Here is a 14006-nt window from a genome sequence, read left to right as displayed (position 1 = left end):
GACAGAAAAGTCCCGGCCTAAATCTGCACAGGCGAGGTGCTAACTCAGAACAGGCAAAAAATGTTTGTTCTGCCCCAAGAGGGACTCGGAGATGACCACTGAATAAACTGCAGAGATGAAAGTGTTCCACAGCATTAGGTTCTTAACACCGTTTTAAATCCTGAGCTGCTAATAAAGACCTAATTTGGGAGGTTGTGGAAGAAACCACCCTTCTTTCTGTGGGCTTCAGACTTTCTTGTTCTGAAACTCTAAAGGAATTTTGAAAAACCATGTATATGTCTTCCCATGTTTTTAGGTTAATAACTAATATTTTAAGAAGTTTAAGTAGTTGGAAAAGATGTAATTTCTGGCATATTTTAGGTATTGTCAGCTTAAAATAAAACTGTTGTATCATTCTTTTAAGTGAACCCAATGGACTCTAACTGCCATGGCAATTTGATATGTTCCCTTGCCCATTTAAAAACCACACAAGTTCTTTAAATCATTTGTTGTTTTTTTTTCCCTTGAATCTGAATTTATTCCACTTTCCCTACAAGATTTTATCCTACATTTTTAATGCTAGAAACTCCTTTAATAACCACCAGTGATACTTATCTATAACAAAAATATGTATATAAATTAATATATTAAAAAATTTTGCAGTGGTCAAGTATTAAAACTATTCTGAAATGAAAGATCACAAATTGTATTATTATACAATTTCAAAAATCTGTATTTTTGTTATAGATATAAATGCTTTGTATTTGCTTACGAAAATAAATAGACGGGAAAGAAAGTTTTGTTAGAACAGTGTCCCTCAATTCTTTGAATTTCTTCTGAGTTGCCAAAAATCACATGGTGATCCATCAAAAGATTATTGTTAATAACCTGTCAGGTGACAATGGCTTAGTTCCTCCTTCAGTTTTGTTGATAACAGAATTGGAAACCACCCAACCTGCCCAGACCGTGTGGCCCCTTCGTCAGAGTCAGGCATTCTCAACACCAAAGCTTCCGAGTGTCCGTTGGTTTGATGTCCTGGAGGCTCTTGCTTTCCAAGGAAAGGGCCACCCCATCACTCAGGAGGACTGAGAAATGTGCTTTCTTCTGCAAAGTGAGAGAAGAAGTGAGAAGGACCATCTCAGAATGAGCTGTCGAACTGCAGGCTTGTTTTGTCAAAGTCATGTTTAGAGTTAATTTGGACATATAGGATCTGGAAATTGATTTTCTTAAAACAAACTATGGACTAGTGGCTCCTTGAAAAGTCCTGGATTAATTAGGGCACCACAGACCACAGTTTGAAGATGCTGCCTTAGAAGGTAGGAATATTTGGGAAACCAACCTACCGAGAAGGGGAGGGGAGAAATCGCTAGGATGAAGTTCGTGCCAGTGGGACAATCACCGAGGATCCTTTTTGTATGTGATTGTCTCAGTCACCTCTTGCTGTGTAACAAATTATCCCAAAACTTAGTGGCTTCAAACCATACACATTTATTATCTCACAGTTTAATTTAGACACAGCTTTTCTGGATCCTCAGCTTCTGGGTGTCCCACGTGTCTGCCATCAAAGCGTCAGCTGGGGTTGTGGTCTTCAAGTCAAGTCTAAAGCCTTGGCTAGTGCAGAATTTGCTTCCAAGTTCACTCATTCAGCATTGGGAGAATTCAGTTTTCGAGTGTTGTTGGTCTGAGGTTACCCTCAGTTTCTTGTCACATGAATCTCTCCATAGGGCAGCTCACAATAGGTTAGCTTGCTTCATGGGAGCAAACATATGAAAAATGTTAGAGAAAAGTCCAGCAAGACAAAGTCACAGTCTTATAACCTAACCATGGAAGTGATACCCCATCACCTTTCCTAGACTCAAACCACTAGGCCCAGCACAATTCACCTACTATTTCTTGAGTTCTACTTTGAGCAAGGCAATGGGTCTGTGTTGTTCCTGCCTTAGAGCCTAGTGTTGAGAAGTCAGTGATATTAGTGGGCTTCCCAGGTGGCACTAGTGGTAAAGAACCTGCCTGCCAATGTAGGAGATGTAAGAGGCGCAGGTCACATCGCTGGGTTGGGAAGATACCATGGAGGAGGGCATGGAAACCCATTCCAGTATTTTTGCCTGGAGAATCCCATAGACAGAGGAGACTGGCAGGCTGCAGTCCATAGGGTTGGACATGACTGAAGTGACTTAGCACACACACACAGGGATATTAGTACACACATATTACAGGGTGCAGTGCAGATGAATGCTTTGGAAGTTCAAAGTTCTTCCTCATTTGTATGTGATGGAAAGCCCCATCTGTCAGGAAGGAGAGCAAGTCACTTACAATGAATGTCTTCTCTTTACTTTGAGAAACCATGGAGCACAGAGCAGTGCTTCTTAAAAGTATGAGCCCTATACCATCTAGGGTACTTAATAAGCATGCACACACATGGACCAACAGGATTAGTATCCCCCGGCATCCCCTTCATCCTGATTCCCACTAAGGTTCAGGAACTGCTGGCAGGTGCTTAGGCTCTAGAGTGTGATAGAGTTTGAGTTCAGTACTGGCTTTCTGACCTAGAACATCTCCCGAGCACCCTCAGCCTTACTTTGCTCACTTATGAAACAGAGTTAATATCTGAACCTCCTCTAAAATGTTGCTTTGAGGCTCAGACAAGATTGCAGAAGTAAAGCACTTGGCAAATGCTTTTTCCTGGCACAAAGTAAGTTTTCAAATGTTTTTATTATTATTCCAAGGAGGGAAAGCCTATATCTGATTGTGGGATTCAGTTCAGTTCAGTTCAGTCTCTCAGTTGTGTCCGACTCTTTGTGACCCCATGAATCGCAGCATGCCAGGCCTCCCTGTCCATCACCAACTCCCGGAGTTCACTCAGATTCATGTCCATCAAGTTGGTGATGCCATCCAGCCATCTCATCCTCTGTCGTCCCCTTCTCCTCCTGCCCCCAATCCCTCCCAGCATCAGGGTCTTTTCCAACGAGTCAACTCTTCGCATGAGGTGGCCAAAGTACTGGAGTTTCAGCTTTAGCATCATTCCTTCCAAAGAACACCCAGGACTGATCTCCTTTAGAATGGACTGGCTGGATCTCCTTGCAGTCCAAGGGACTCTCAAGAGTCTTCTCCAACACCGCAGTTCAAAAGCATTAATTCTTCATTAGACGTCCACAAAGTTCTGGCCAAGAGTAGGAGCCTCCTCGGGGACGTGATTCAGCTCAGTCAGCATGAACTCACCTTTTAATTCATGCCAGGTATGATGGAAGCCAGAAAGTTGGACCTGGGTTGGGGATGGGGACAAAGGATGGTCACGTGAGTCTCAGGTTGGTCCAAGGGCTTAGAGGGATTGCTAGCATTGCCTACCTGGCAGGTGGAGAAGTGGGTCTAGAGGTTAGAGCTGGATTGGAGAGTTAACATTGCGGTAAGAGGAGAGATGGGGGCGTGGCTGAGAAGAAAGCTGAGATCTGGGAAATGGGCCACAGTTTTATTCAGGAAGAGAAAGAAGAAGGTGTGGTTAGCAAAGCCGGGAAAACAAGAGGAGAAAAATGAGAGAGGCCAAGGGGGGACAACAACATAGCGAGAGTCAGCTCCCACCCCAAGCTGAGACAGAGACGGCAGTTTCAGTAGGATGGGGTTGGGAGGGAACTGCTTAGGAAGGAATGAGAGCAGAGACTCTTAACCTTGACTGTCATTAGAACCACCTGAAAATGCTTAAAAATCTCTCTGCTCAGGCAGCACCCCAGACAAGTCAAATCAGAATTTCTGGGAGTGGGATCCAGGCATTTGTCTTTGTAAAAGTGACTCCAGTGTGCAGAAAGTGTTGAGAACCAGTGAATTACAGAGGGACTAGACTAGGGCTGAGTCTTAGCAAGGAGACTTTCTTATTTGAGAGGGAAGGACCCCGGTGAGATGTGAAGACACAGGTGTTGAGCCCCACTCCCAGCCTTTCTGATTGGTCCTCAATGAGGCCCCATATTTTGTATTTCTAAAAATTTCCAGGTGATGCTAATGGCCCTGGGGCCCACACTTCAAGAACTACCAGAATACAGGGAAGGACACTCTGCAGACAGGTTTTTGAGGGAGAGAGACAAGACAGGAGCTCCCTTTCAGATCCAAGAAGAGTCGTCCAAGCTTAGGTCATTGGCACTGGTCAACCCTGGAAGTATGATTCTTTAGAATTAGGGAGGAACTTCAGATACTGGGATCCCACCCTTCGCCAAATGGTGTTCCTCACGGAGGAACTGTTAAAGCTCCCCGGGTAATTCTCATTGAGGAGGCATGGTTGAGAATGGCGGCAGGTGGACTAAATGCGGATCCTGCTTTCCAAGCGAGAAGGTCTTAAACGAGATGGGTCTAAGAATCTCCCGCCAGGCAGTGGGGCTCCGGAAGAGCCGCAGACATGGATGCTCTGGCTGAGAACTGCTTTCAGAAGTCATCCCTCATTCAGGTACGAAAGCCAAGCCAGAAGACCGCGTCTCCTCCTACAGCCCTTGCTCTCCCTTTACAGACTCCTGCCAATTCTTTTCCTTTTTGGCTGAGATTTCTGCTTTTCTTTGGAAGCCGAAGAGAGCGCAAAGCTGCTAGGTGTCACTGGCAGACGCGACCAAAGTAAATGAGACAGAGAACGGCAGAGGGGCTGGGAGTGCGTGAGAGGGAGGGGGGAAATGTGAGGTTTCCCAGAGAGGCAAACAGTTCTCCGGTGGGGCGGCCGGGAGCCTAGTTGGAAGCTGTGGGTGAAATCTGCAAAGGTGGAGAAAAGTTTCGACTTCCACTTTGCTTGCGCTCAGATTTCAGCGCGGGGCGCTGTTTGGTGCAATCTCGAGTACCTCCAAATCGTCTTTAACAGGCTACCCATAATTGAATGTTAATAATGGGAATGTTAATGCCCAGGGAAAACCCATAGGAAAAATGTATGAAGCCTTTCGGCCGCAGGCGTCTCTCCTTTTTATTCCTCTTTTCCCTTCTCGGGTTCTTCCTCCTCTTTGTGTTTTGCTTTCCTCGTCTCCTCTGGGTGCCCGCCCAGCCTCCCGCGGCGCAGTCCGCGCGCGGAGCGCGCGCGGCAGGTGCAGGGCTCGCACCTGCCCCGCGCGCGCCCGGCGGCCGGCAGGGGGCGGTCGGCGATCGCTCCGCGCGCGGCCCCGCCCCGGCCCCGGGGACCCCGCGGCCGCGGGCCCGGCCCCCGTAGGGCTCATAGGAGGCGGCGGTGGCGGCGGCGGCGCACCGGCCGCGCGCCCGCTCCCTCCGGCGCGCCCGCGCCGCCTCCCATACCTGCGCGGGGAGCGGCGCCGCGGCCTCCTCCCCCGCCCGCCCGCCGCCGCCGCCGCGGGAGTAAAGGTCGCGCCCGCAGACAGGGAGCCTGCCGCGGCGCCTCCAGGAAGCCGGCGGGGCAGGTCGGAGAGGAGGGGAAAGAGCCGAGAAACTCGGGCAGAAGATGGCGCCGGACGGGCCGGCCGAGGACTGAGAGCCGCCGGGACCTCCGCCCGCCCAGGGCACCGCGTCCGGGCTCGGCCCGGCCTGCGCGGTCATGTCGGTCAGCGAGCTCTACAGCCAGGTGAGCGCGGGCCGCGCCGAGCCCGGCGCGCGGGGGAGGGCGGCGGGGCGCGCGGCCCGCGGAGGCTCGGTACCCCGCGGCTCCGCCGGGGCGTGGGGGCGCCGGCGACTCCTCGGAGCCTCTCAGCTCCGCGCCGCCTCCGAGCCCCTAACTTCGGGTGGCAGAGAAAGTTTGGCTGTTCCGGGAGCGCCCCGGCCAGGACTGTACCCCGGCTCCCCGACGCCCTGCCGTAGGTGTCCTCGCCCCGGCGCAGTCCGGCCGAAGCCCCCGGCACCGTCCGGCTCGGAGTCCGGGCCGCGGGGACCGCCCTCCCCACCCCGCCGCCCGCGGTGGTCCCCTGCTTGGGGACCCCCACCTCGGTGCTCTGCAGCGCGATCTTCCGAGGGCGACCCTCTCGCGTGCCAAAGAGGGGGAACCCTGAATTCGGGGGGTGACCCTCTAGCATGCCAAAGGATCTGAATTCGGGGCGGGAGGATGTTCCTCCATTTGCGGAGTGGGGAGAAAAGGTAGGGGCTCAACCTCGGGGCGGGGCGCGGCGGCAAGAGATGGGGAAGCCGCGGATCTAAGGATGCTCGGGGGACCTCGGGAGGGCGCGGGGAGCGCTTTCTTACTCCGCCGCGGGGTGGGTATTTTGAGGTGGTCCCTCCGGGCGGGCCCCGAGTGGGCTTCAGTCCCTGCGGGGAGGGGGTGGGAGTGCTGCTGACCCTCGGGGTGGAGTGTGGGATTTCCAGGCTGTCCTCAAGGTCAGAATGGATGTGCGGGACTCGGTCCTCGGAGTCGGGAGAACAGGTGCGGCGAGCCGGAGACTGCCCGGCTTCCGCAGCAGTTGCCGCGATTGAAGTTAGAGACGGGACGCCGCTCCCCCCAGCGCCCGCCGCCGCCGGGGCCCCCTCGGGTTTGCGCTTGGTGCCGTCGCGGGGGACGGTGAGGGGGTGAGGGGCCTTTTGTACGTTCGCACCCCATCCCCCCTTAAAATATTTTTTTGAGTTCTGGATGTCCCCGACACGTCGTCTGCCGGTTTGTCTTCATTGGGGCCGGGACTCGTTTGCCGGTGCCTGGTGCCCACCTGTCCACGTGTGCGGAGGGGTGCCTGGCGCGCCCCCCTGTGTGATCCCCAGGACGCGCGCCTGGGCCAACCGGTCTGGGCGGGGGAGGGACAGGTACTTCCGCATCCTCACCTGGAGACTTCTCGCGGTTGCCCCGCACCTGGGCGAGCCCTTCAGCCCCGTGGGCTGGCCGCCCCCTTTCCGTTTGAGGACTTTTCTCATCCCTCGCCCTCTCGGGGGGGGGGGGGGTGGCGGAGCCCAGATGACACGAGGTTGGCAGTGGAGTCTGTAAGAGGGCTGGGGGCGGGGTCGCCCTCACCTGGTGCACCTCCGCCAGCCCCAGGGGTGCCGGCCGCGATCGCTGATGAAAGACCGCTTCTGGGAAGACAGGGTGTGAGCCTGAAGCCGGGGGGTGCACTCTGGCGTTTCTGGTTTTGGAAGAGCGCCCCATCCTGTTGACCACTGGGAGTCTTGGGAGGAGCCCTCTAAGCTTCAGCTTTCAGTCTTTCTCTTGAAGCGGGTTATCTGGTACCTCAATGGGAGGCTGGAAACCAGCGAGGCAGGGAAAAATTTGGAGTGTAAAGCTCTGAACCTTACGAAAGTGCACGAAAATACCGCTTGTACTCCCAAGTAAAATGAGTGACTCAACCGAATATCCCTGCCACGTATCCTATATTACTTTATCAAATGATAACTAATTGCCGTATTACACAAGCTAATGGACAATTGAATAAACCCTTAATTTTTGGAGCCCTGATCTTGAAAAACAAGAACATTGGGATGCTTTTAAAGATACTTTTCAGGGGAAACACTCAATTTGATTTTTAGTTAGAAATGAATATATTGCATGTTAATTATTAGAAATGATGAGTTAGAGTCTGAGCTAAAATTCCAGTGTACTCTCTCTTGACTTATAGATAATAAAGGACAAAAACAGTTCTTAAAGAAAAGGTCTTGCGAGGGCTCTCAAGGTGCTTAAGAAGAAAAGTATCTTCGTTGGTATGAGGGTTTGGCATTCTTAGTCCAAAAGCAGTCTTTGCATTTCTCCCTAAGGCCCGGGGACTGTACCTCACTGTTAATGGGTTTCTTGTTCTTAATCATGTTTTAGGTTTATGAATCTCAAATTGAGATTTTTCTGTGGCCCACGCAGTAGCTTCCAACCAGATTGCATCTTGAGCAGCTGTTACTTTTTCTGGAAGAGTTGAAACACTTATGTTTTACTATGAGGAGCAGTTGTGCTGTTTCCTCACCATGACCATCCCACTCGCTAGGCTGGAGTCTCAGTGTGCATATGAAATCATAAATTATACAGAGAAACCGTGTCTGTGACTTAGATTCACTTTGTTTCTTGGGGAAGATGATTCGTTTATTTTAGTGTATTTATCAAAGTAGCCAATGTTCCCTTTTTTATTTTTAACTTGCTAGTGGGCTTTTCTAATGTGAGGAACACTGGGTCCAGGCACACACTTTAATATATTATGCATGATGGAAATAATGATCTATTATGCCAACAGCATTTATGCGTGGGATGGAAATTTTAGAGCCATTATTGATTATACCTGTTGCTTTAGTGACATGGTATAAGATGTTGTTATTGGACTGTGAGATGCTTATTTAAGTGTATAAACTAGCCTGTAAGTACTGTAAATAGTTTCAGGTAAGAACCTGGTAGATTGATCTATTCCCAGTTACCCAAGAAAAGACTTTCTTCTCCTCCTTCCACATTACTGTTTTCTTGCTCTTCTCCTTGTCTATCCGTTCTCTGCAACTGGAGGCTTATATGATATGTGGCATTTTTTGTGGGGAGGGGAGAGATGATTTTAGTTATTGCTGGAGGGCATTTCCAATGACAAAGGCACTCTTGTTTTCAGAAGACCCAACACCTCACCTTTAAGAAATTGCTTTCTTTGTACTGAGGTTTTCCTCAATGGGAAAAGAGAGTGAGAGTCCATGTCTGACGCTTCGAGGGTTATGTCAAAGTGAGTCAGCCGCACCGCCCATACAGAAAGGTGGAGCTAATGATGGGCTCTCGTCACAAGTGGCACGTATGTGGCAAGTGTTAGTACTTTGTTTCCAACCCACAGGAAAAGACAGTCTTTTATAAATCAAATTAGCCCAGGTCCCAGGAAGATGTCCAAACATGCCTAACCATAGTAAACATGATTTGATTATGGTAGTTGCAGAAAATAGTCTGGTTTTTAAAGTATAAAATACATAACCTCTTTTTCAGGCTGATTAATGCAACCCTTCTCTATACGAGGGTTATTCTGGATGAAAAATTTAAACACTGCTCTCTCAAATCATGTGGTCTTCAGTGTGCTACTTTGGTGCTAGCCAGCAGTGAGAGTGAAGTCGCTCAGTTGTGTCTGACTGTTTTCTATCCCGTGGACTATATAGTCCGTGGGCTTCTCTAGGCCAGAATACTGGAGTGGGTAGCCTTTCCCTTCTCCAGGGGACCTTCCCAACCCAGGAGTCAAACCCAGGTCTCCCGCATTGCAGGCGGATTCTTTACCAACTGAGCAGCTGGGGAAATCACCAGGCTGACACCAGCACCTTCAAATACTCCCTTTCCTGCCTGGCTTCTTGTTGATAGGTGGTGTCTGAGCGGGGGACTTTTGAATGCTGCTAGGAAGTGACTTTACTAGTGGACACGCCCTGTGTGTGTCAGCCATGGCTTTGAGCTCAGGGGGCCCTTATGAAGGGCGCTATTTTGGGGCCAGTCCTTTGGAAAATAGAAGTTGTGCTTCTGGGCTGGTGTTCTCGAACTGGCTCTTAACCTGTGCATCGGGTGACACAGGCTTCTCCAGGTATCGGTCTGGAAGGCAGCAAGAGGCTCCTATTCTCCTGGTGCCCACTGGTAGAGATATGAAGGCCTGATGAACTGCTGCTGTTATGCTCTTCGTCTGCCCTGGACCGCCCCCTGCACGCTGCCTGGCGCTTGCTTCCTCCAGCACTCAGCTCCTGGGTCTCTGTCAAAGCTTCCTGGAGCCTGAGAAGTGATGTCCCTCCTGCCCCTGCGGGGGACAGTCCTTTAACCAACAGGCGTCTAAGAGCTGTAGCTCCCAGTTCTCCAGCTCTGGGAACAGGGCGGCTCTCCGTGAGGCCCATGCTGTTTCCAGAGCTCCTGCACAGGCTGAGCAGAAGTGCTTCCACTCAGGACTTTCCTGACCATCACACCCCTGGGGGGCTTCCTTCCCTCCCCCAGTTCACAGCCCCACTCCCCTTTCCTGAGAGCCTTGCCTGATCAAGCCCTTAGACAGGGATCCTCATCCCAGGGTCCAACGTGGGGAACCTGGATGAACCCAGCGCCACGGTGGCTTGGCCGGGTGGGTGCTGAGAAGCTCCAGGGCTCTTGGCTCAGGGCTCTGTGTCCCACACTCCCGTCTTCCTTCCCGGCCTCATTCTCTGCCTCACCTGTTGCTTTCCTTGCATCCCTAGCTGTCACTCCGTTTCTTTTCCTCTTGCCCAGCTGGGCCTGCAAACCCAGTGGGCCCTTCTTGGCTCTGCTGATGACCATCAGAATTCCCAAGTTTATTTACAGAACAGAAAGAGACGCACAGAATTAGAGAACAAACATACGGCTGCCTGGGGGAAGGATGGGGGTAAGGGATAGTTAGGGAGTTTGGGATGGACATGTACACACTGCTCTGTTTAAAATGGGTAACCAACAAGGACCTGCTGTATAGCACAGGGAACTCTGCTCGGTGTTACATGGCCGCCTGGATGGGAGGGGAGTTTGGAAGAGAATGGATAAATGTATATGAATGGCTGAGTCCCTTTGCTGTTCACCTGAAACTGTCACAACATTGTTAATCAGCTATACCTCAGGACAAAATAAGAAGTAAAAAAAAAAAAAATCTTAAAATTTGGCATGGAAAAAAAAAAGGAATTCCCAAGTTTGCATGCAAATTGTTAACCAGTTCATAACCAGGGCATGTTCTCTGCCTGCCTGTAACTGGTGTGCACTGAGCAGGCTTGCTCTGATAGTTTGTGTGTCACGCCATGTCTCCCTGATTGGGCTGACATCCTGGAGAGCAGTTGTTGTTCAGTTGCTCAGTCGTGTCTGACTCTTTGCGACCCCATGGACTGTAGCACATCAGGCTTCCTTGTCCTCTGATATGTCCTAGAATTTGCTCAACTTATGTCCACTGAGTCAGTAATGCTATCTAACCATCTCATCCTCTGTCATCCCCTTCTTCTCCTGCCCTCCCAGCATCAGGGTCTTTTCCAGTGAATTGGCTCTTTGCATCAGGTGGCCAAAGTATTGGAGCTTCAGCTTCAGCATCAGTCCTTCCAGTGAATATTCAGGGTTGATTTCCTTTAGGATTGACTGGTTCAATCTCCTTGCCATCCAAGGGACTCTCAAGAGTCTTCTCCAATACCACAGTTCAAAGACATCAGTTCTTTGGTGCTTAGCCTTCTTTATGGTCCAACACTCACATCCATACATACCACTGGAAAACCATAGCTTTGACTAGAACCCTAGTTGGCAAAGTGATGTCTCTGCTTTTTAATGTACTGTCTAGGTTCGTCATAGCTTTTCTTCCAAGGAGCAAGCGTCTTTTTTTTGTGTGGCTGTGGTCACCGTCTTCAGTGATTTTGGAGCCCAAGAAAATGAAGTCTGTTACTGTTTCCCTTTTCCCTGCCATGTATTTACCATGAAGTGATGGGACCAGATGCCATGATCTTTGGTTTTTTAATGTTGAGTTTTAAGCTAGCTTTCTAACTCTCTTTGATGCTCATCAAGAGGCTCTCGAGTTCCTCTTCGCTTTCTGCCATTAGGGTGGTGTCATCAGAGGCTGTACCAAACACTTTGGGAGTCTCCGCTGGGTGTAATGTGTTCTGCCTCATACCCAGTAGGGCTAAGTTATCTGGGAGATTGCCCCCGCCCCTTGTGACACCTCTGACATGCTGACGTCCTGCTGGGTGTGAACTTCCTTATAACTGCGTGCTGACACCAGGTCTCTCCATCTGGGCCTCGTGATAGAGCTTGCTTTTCAGCTGCTAGTTTCTCCCCATTTCCTTTTTGTTGATGTGTTACAATATTTCATTTCGTTAACTTCAGGATAGCCACCCATTAGACTTTCTGACAGCTCCAGGTCTGGCTGGAGTCTATTACTGTGCTTATTTTGTTCAGCAGAAAGATGGCATTCTCTTGCTGTTGGAGGGCCAGGGCTCCTCTGAGTAGAACTCAATAGACATTCTAAGTTCTGGCATGCATGTGTGTGTGTTTGATACTGTCATTTTTTATGATAAGACAGCGATAAACTAAACTGTTTATAATATATAAGTCTACACACCACCTTCTCTGAATGATAGAGTGTCACTACTCATATGGAATCATCAGGGTAAACCTGGATAGGTTTGAATGACCTCTGTTTTTTAATTCAGTAGGCTCCCAGGAACCACATTAAAAAGCAGTCCATTTTAAAGTGAGAGGAGTTATGTGTGTGTACCCTGATGTTCTTGTCTACACACATTTTGTATCATCATTGGATAATAAAACCTAAATTCACAAAGTTAACAAGCCAGCATGCCCCGTATGCCATGAGAGGAGAGCAGGTACTCATAGCTACAGATGTTCTGTAGCGGTGTTGGTCGGGTGGGCTTGGAAGCATGAATAGGTATTGGATACACGTGGAGACTGGGAACAGCACCGTCAGTAGGAGACAGTAGAGTGAGTGTAAGCATGGACAAGGATGACTTGTCCATGTCATCCACCTGCTGTCCATGTAGTATTTTAAAAACTCTATGAAAATCTTAGCTTTATAGAAAAGTTATAAAAAATAGCAGAGTTTCTGTGTATTTATTCCCAAATCCCCATGATGTTAACACTTCATAAGTACATGGTAATCACTGAAACCAGGAGGTGAACATTTGTACAATACTGTTAACTTGCCTGCAGGCTTGTCTACAAGCCTGTAGGTTTCCCACCACCGGCCTTCCCTGGCAGGAGCCCACCTAGGATTCCATGTTGGGTTTAGCACCACAGCTGCCTAGTCTCCTGTGTTTGGTGTCAGACCTCAATTTATGTTTCTCCTTTTGACCTTGGCACTTTGAGAGCATTGGTCGGCTATTTTGTAGAATGAACCTCAGTTTGAGTTTGTCTGATGCTTTCCCATGCTTAGATGGAAGTTATAAATTTTGGGCAAGAACACAGCAGAAATAGCGTGCCTTCCTCCCAGGAGATGGACCAACTCAGGAGATCTGTGATATCAGTGTCTCATTGCAGGCGGTGTCACTTTGATCCCTTGTTTAAGGTGATGTCTGTCAGTTCCCTTTTATTGAAGACTGGTATTTAGAAACTAAGATCTGGGTGCCTGGTGTGCTTATCACTGTTTGTTTATAGTCATTTAGGGATTACTCAGGTTAGAACTCAAACATCTGGTTATACAGGCAATGGAAGAAGAGTCATTTATGACCTTGAAGTTTCCACCATGAGGATGGACAGAAATAAAGAAGGCAAGGATGATGCTTGATTTTGATATTGAGTTTGGGATGACAGTGGTTTGTCTAAGGGGAAATATTTACATTGAGGATGTATGAACAAGCTTAAAGGAGAAATGTGAGGTTTTGACATTCTTGCAAATAAAAGATGCCTGGGATTTGCTTTCCTCTTAGAAATACAGTTGTCTTACAGCATGATTTTAATAGAGATAAGATCATGACTTTGGGATGGGCAATCTCGGGCTCTGTGGCCACGATCTTGCCGTGGACCATATGGGTAGTGTGGTTATACATTCTTAGCTCTGACATGTTGGGGCAGATAACCTTCTGAGCTTTGATTTCTTAATCTGAAAAATTGTCATGGTACCTGCATTATAAGATTATTGGAGGCTTATGTGATCAGACATAGGTGAAGTGCCTGCCTGGCACAGTGTCTGGCACAGTGTCTGCACTTGGCAACTGTTCATCAGCTTGTTTCCCTCTTCAGTGATGGCACAGATGTTGGCTTCTTCTCTCAACCCATCTGGCAGGGATGTTGTTTGTAAGAAGAGAGACAAAGGGAAGCATTGCTGTAAGTACGGAACTACCTGAGGAATAGAGAACCAAGGCGTGGGGATAAAGGTTCCCATCCCCACGGCCTCCTGGGGAAAGAGCAAGAACAGTTTGAAAGAAGCTTTAAATTTAAGCTGTGCTGTCTGGTCTCCTGTTACAGCTCTCAAGGAAAATTAAAGCAATTTTTCACCATGCTCTTTTATTTTTTTGTTTAATACAAATGATTATTGAAACCATTCATATAATGCAGGAAAGGCAAGGGCTCTGTAATCCCATTCCCAGACAGCTCCTGTTAACTGCACATGTATGCCAGACCCACTGTGTCCAGTAGGGTAAATCCAGTAAGTAACACGTGACTGTTGAGCACCTGGGGTGAAGCTGGCCTAAGCTAGGATGGGTACACACCAGATCTCCAAGATTGAGCACAAAAAATGAATGTAAAATGTCTC

General features: G+C 49.1%; 1 protein-coding gene across 2 annotated transcripts in view; it reads left to right on the top strand.

Annotated features, from left to right (window-relative positions):
- The first annotated feature begins 5215 nt into the window (after window positions 1–5215).
- MYO5B (myosin VB) overlaps window positions 5216–14006 on the top strand; it is a 335372-nt gene continuing 326581 nt past the window's right edge. Inside the window, exon 1 of one of the 2 annotated variants that reach the window (XM_061400147.1) lies at window positions 5216–5512. In XM_061400147.1, coding sequence (XP_061256131.1) covers window positions 5486–5512 — 27 coding nt within the window. In that variant the 5' untranslated portion in view covers window positions 5216–5485. The remainder of the gene's footprint in view (window positions 5513–14006) is intronic. The other variant, XM_061400145.1, reaches the window with a different exon arrangement.

The sequence above is a fragment of the Bos javanicus genome, chromosome 24 (assembly GCF_032452875.1).
Source record: "Bos javanicus breed banteng chromosome 24, ARS-OSU_banteng_1.0, whole genome shotgun sequence".
Lineage (NCBI taxonomy): Eukaryota > Metazoa > Chordata > Mammalia > Artiodactyla > Bovidae > Bos > Bos javanicus.
Note: the sequence above shows the minus strand (reverse complement) of the source record. Positions and strands in the feature narration are given on the sequence as shown.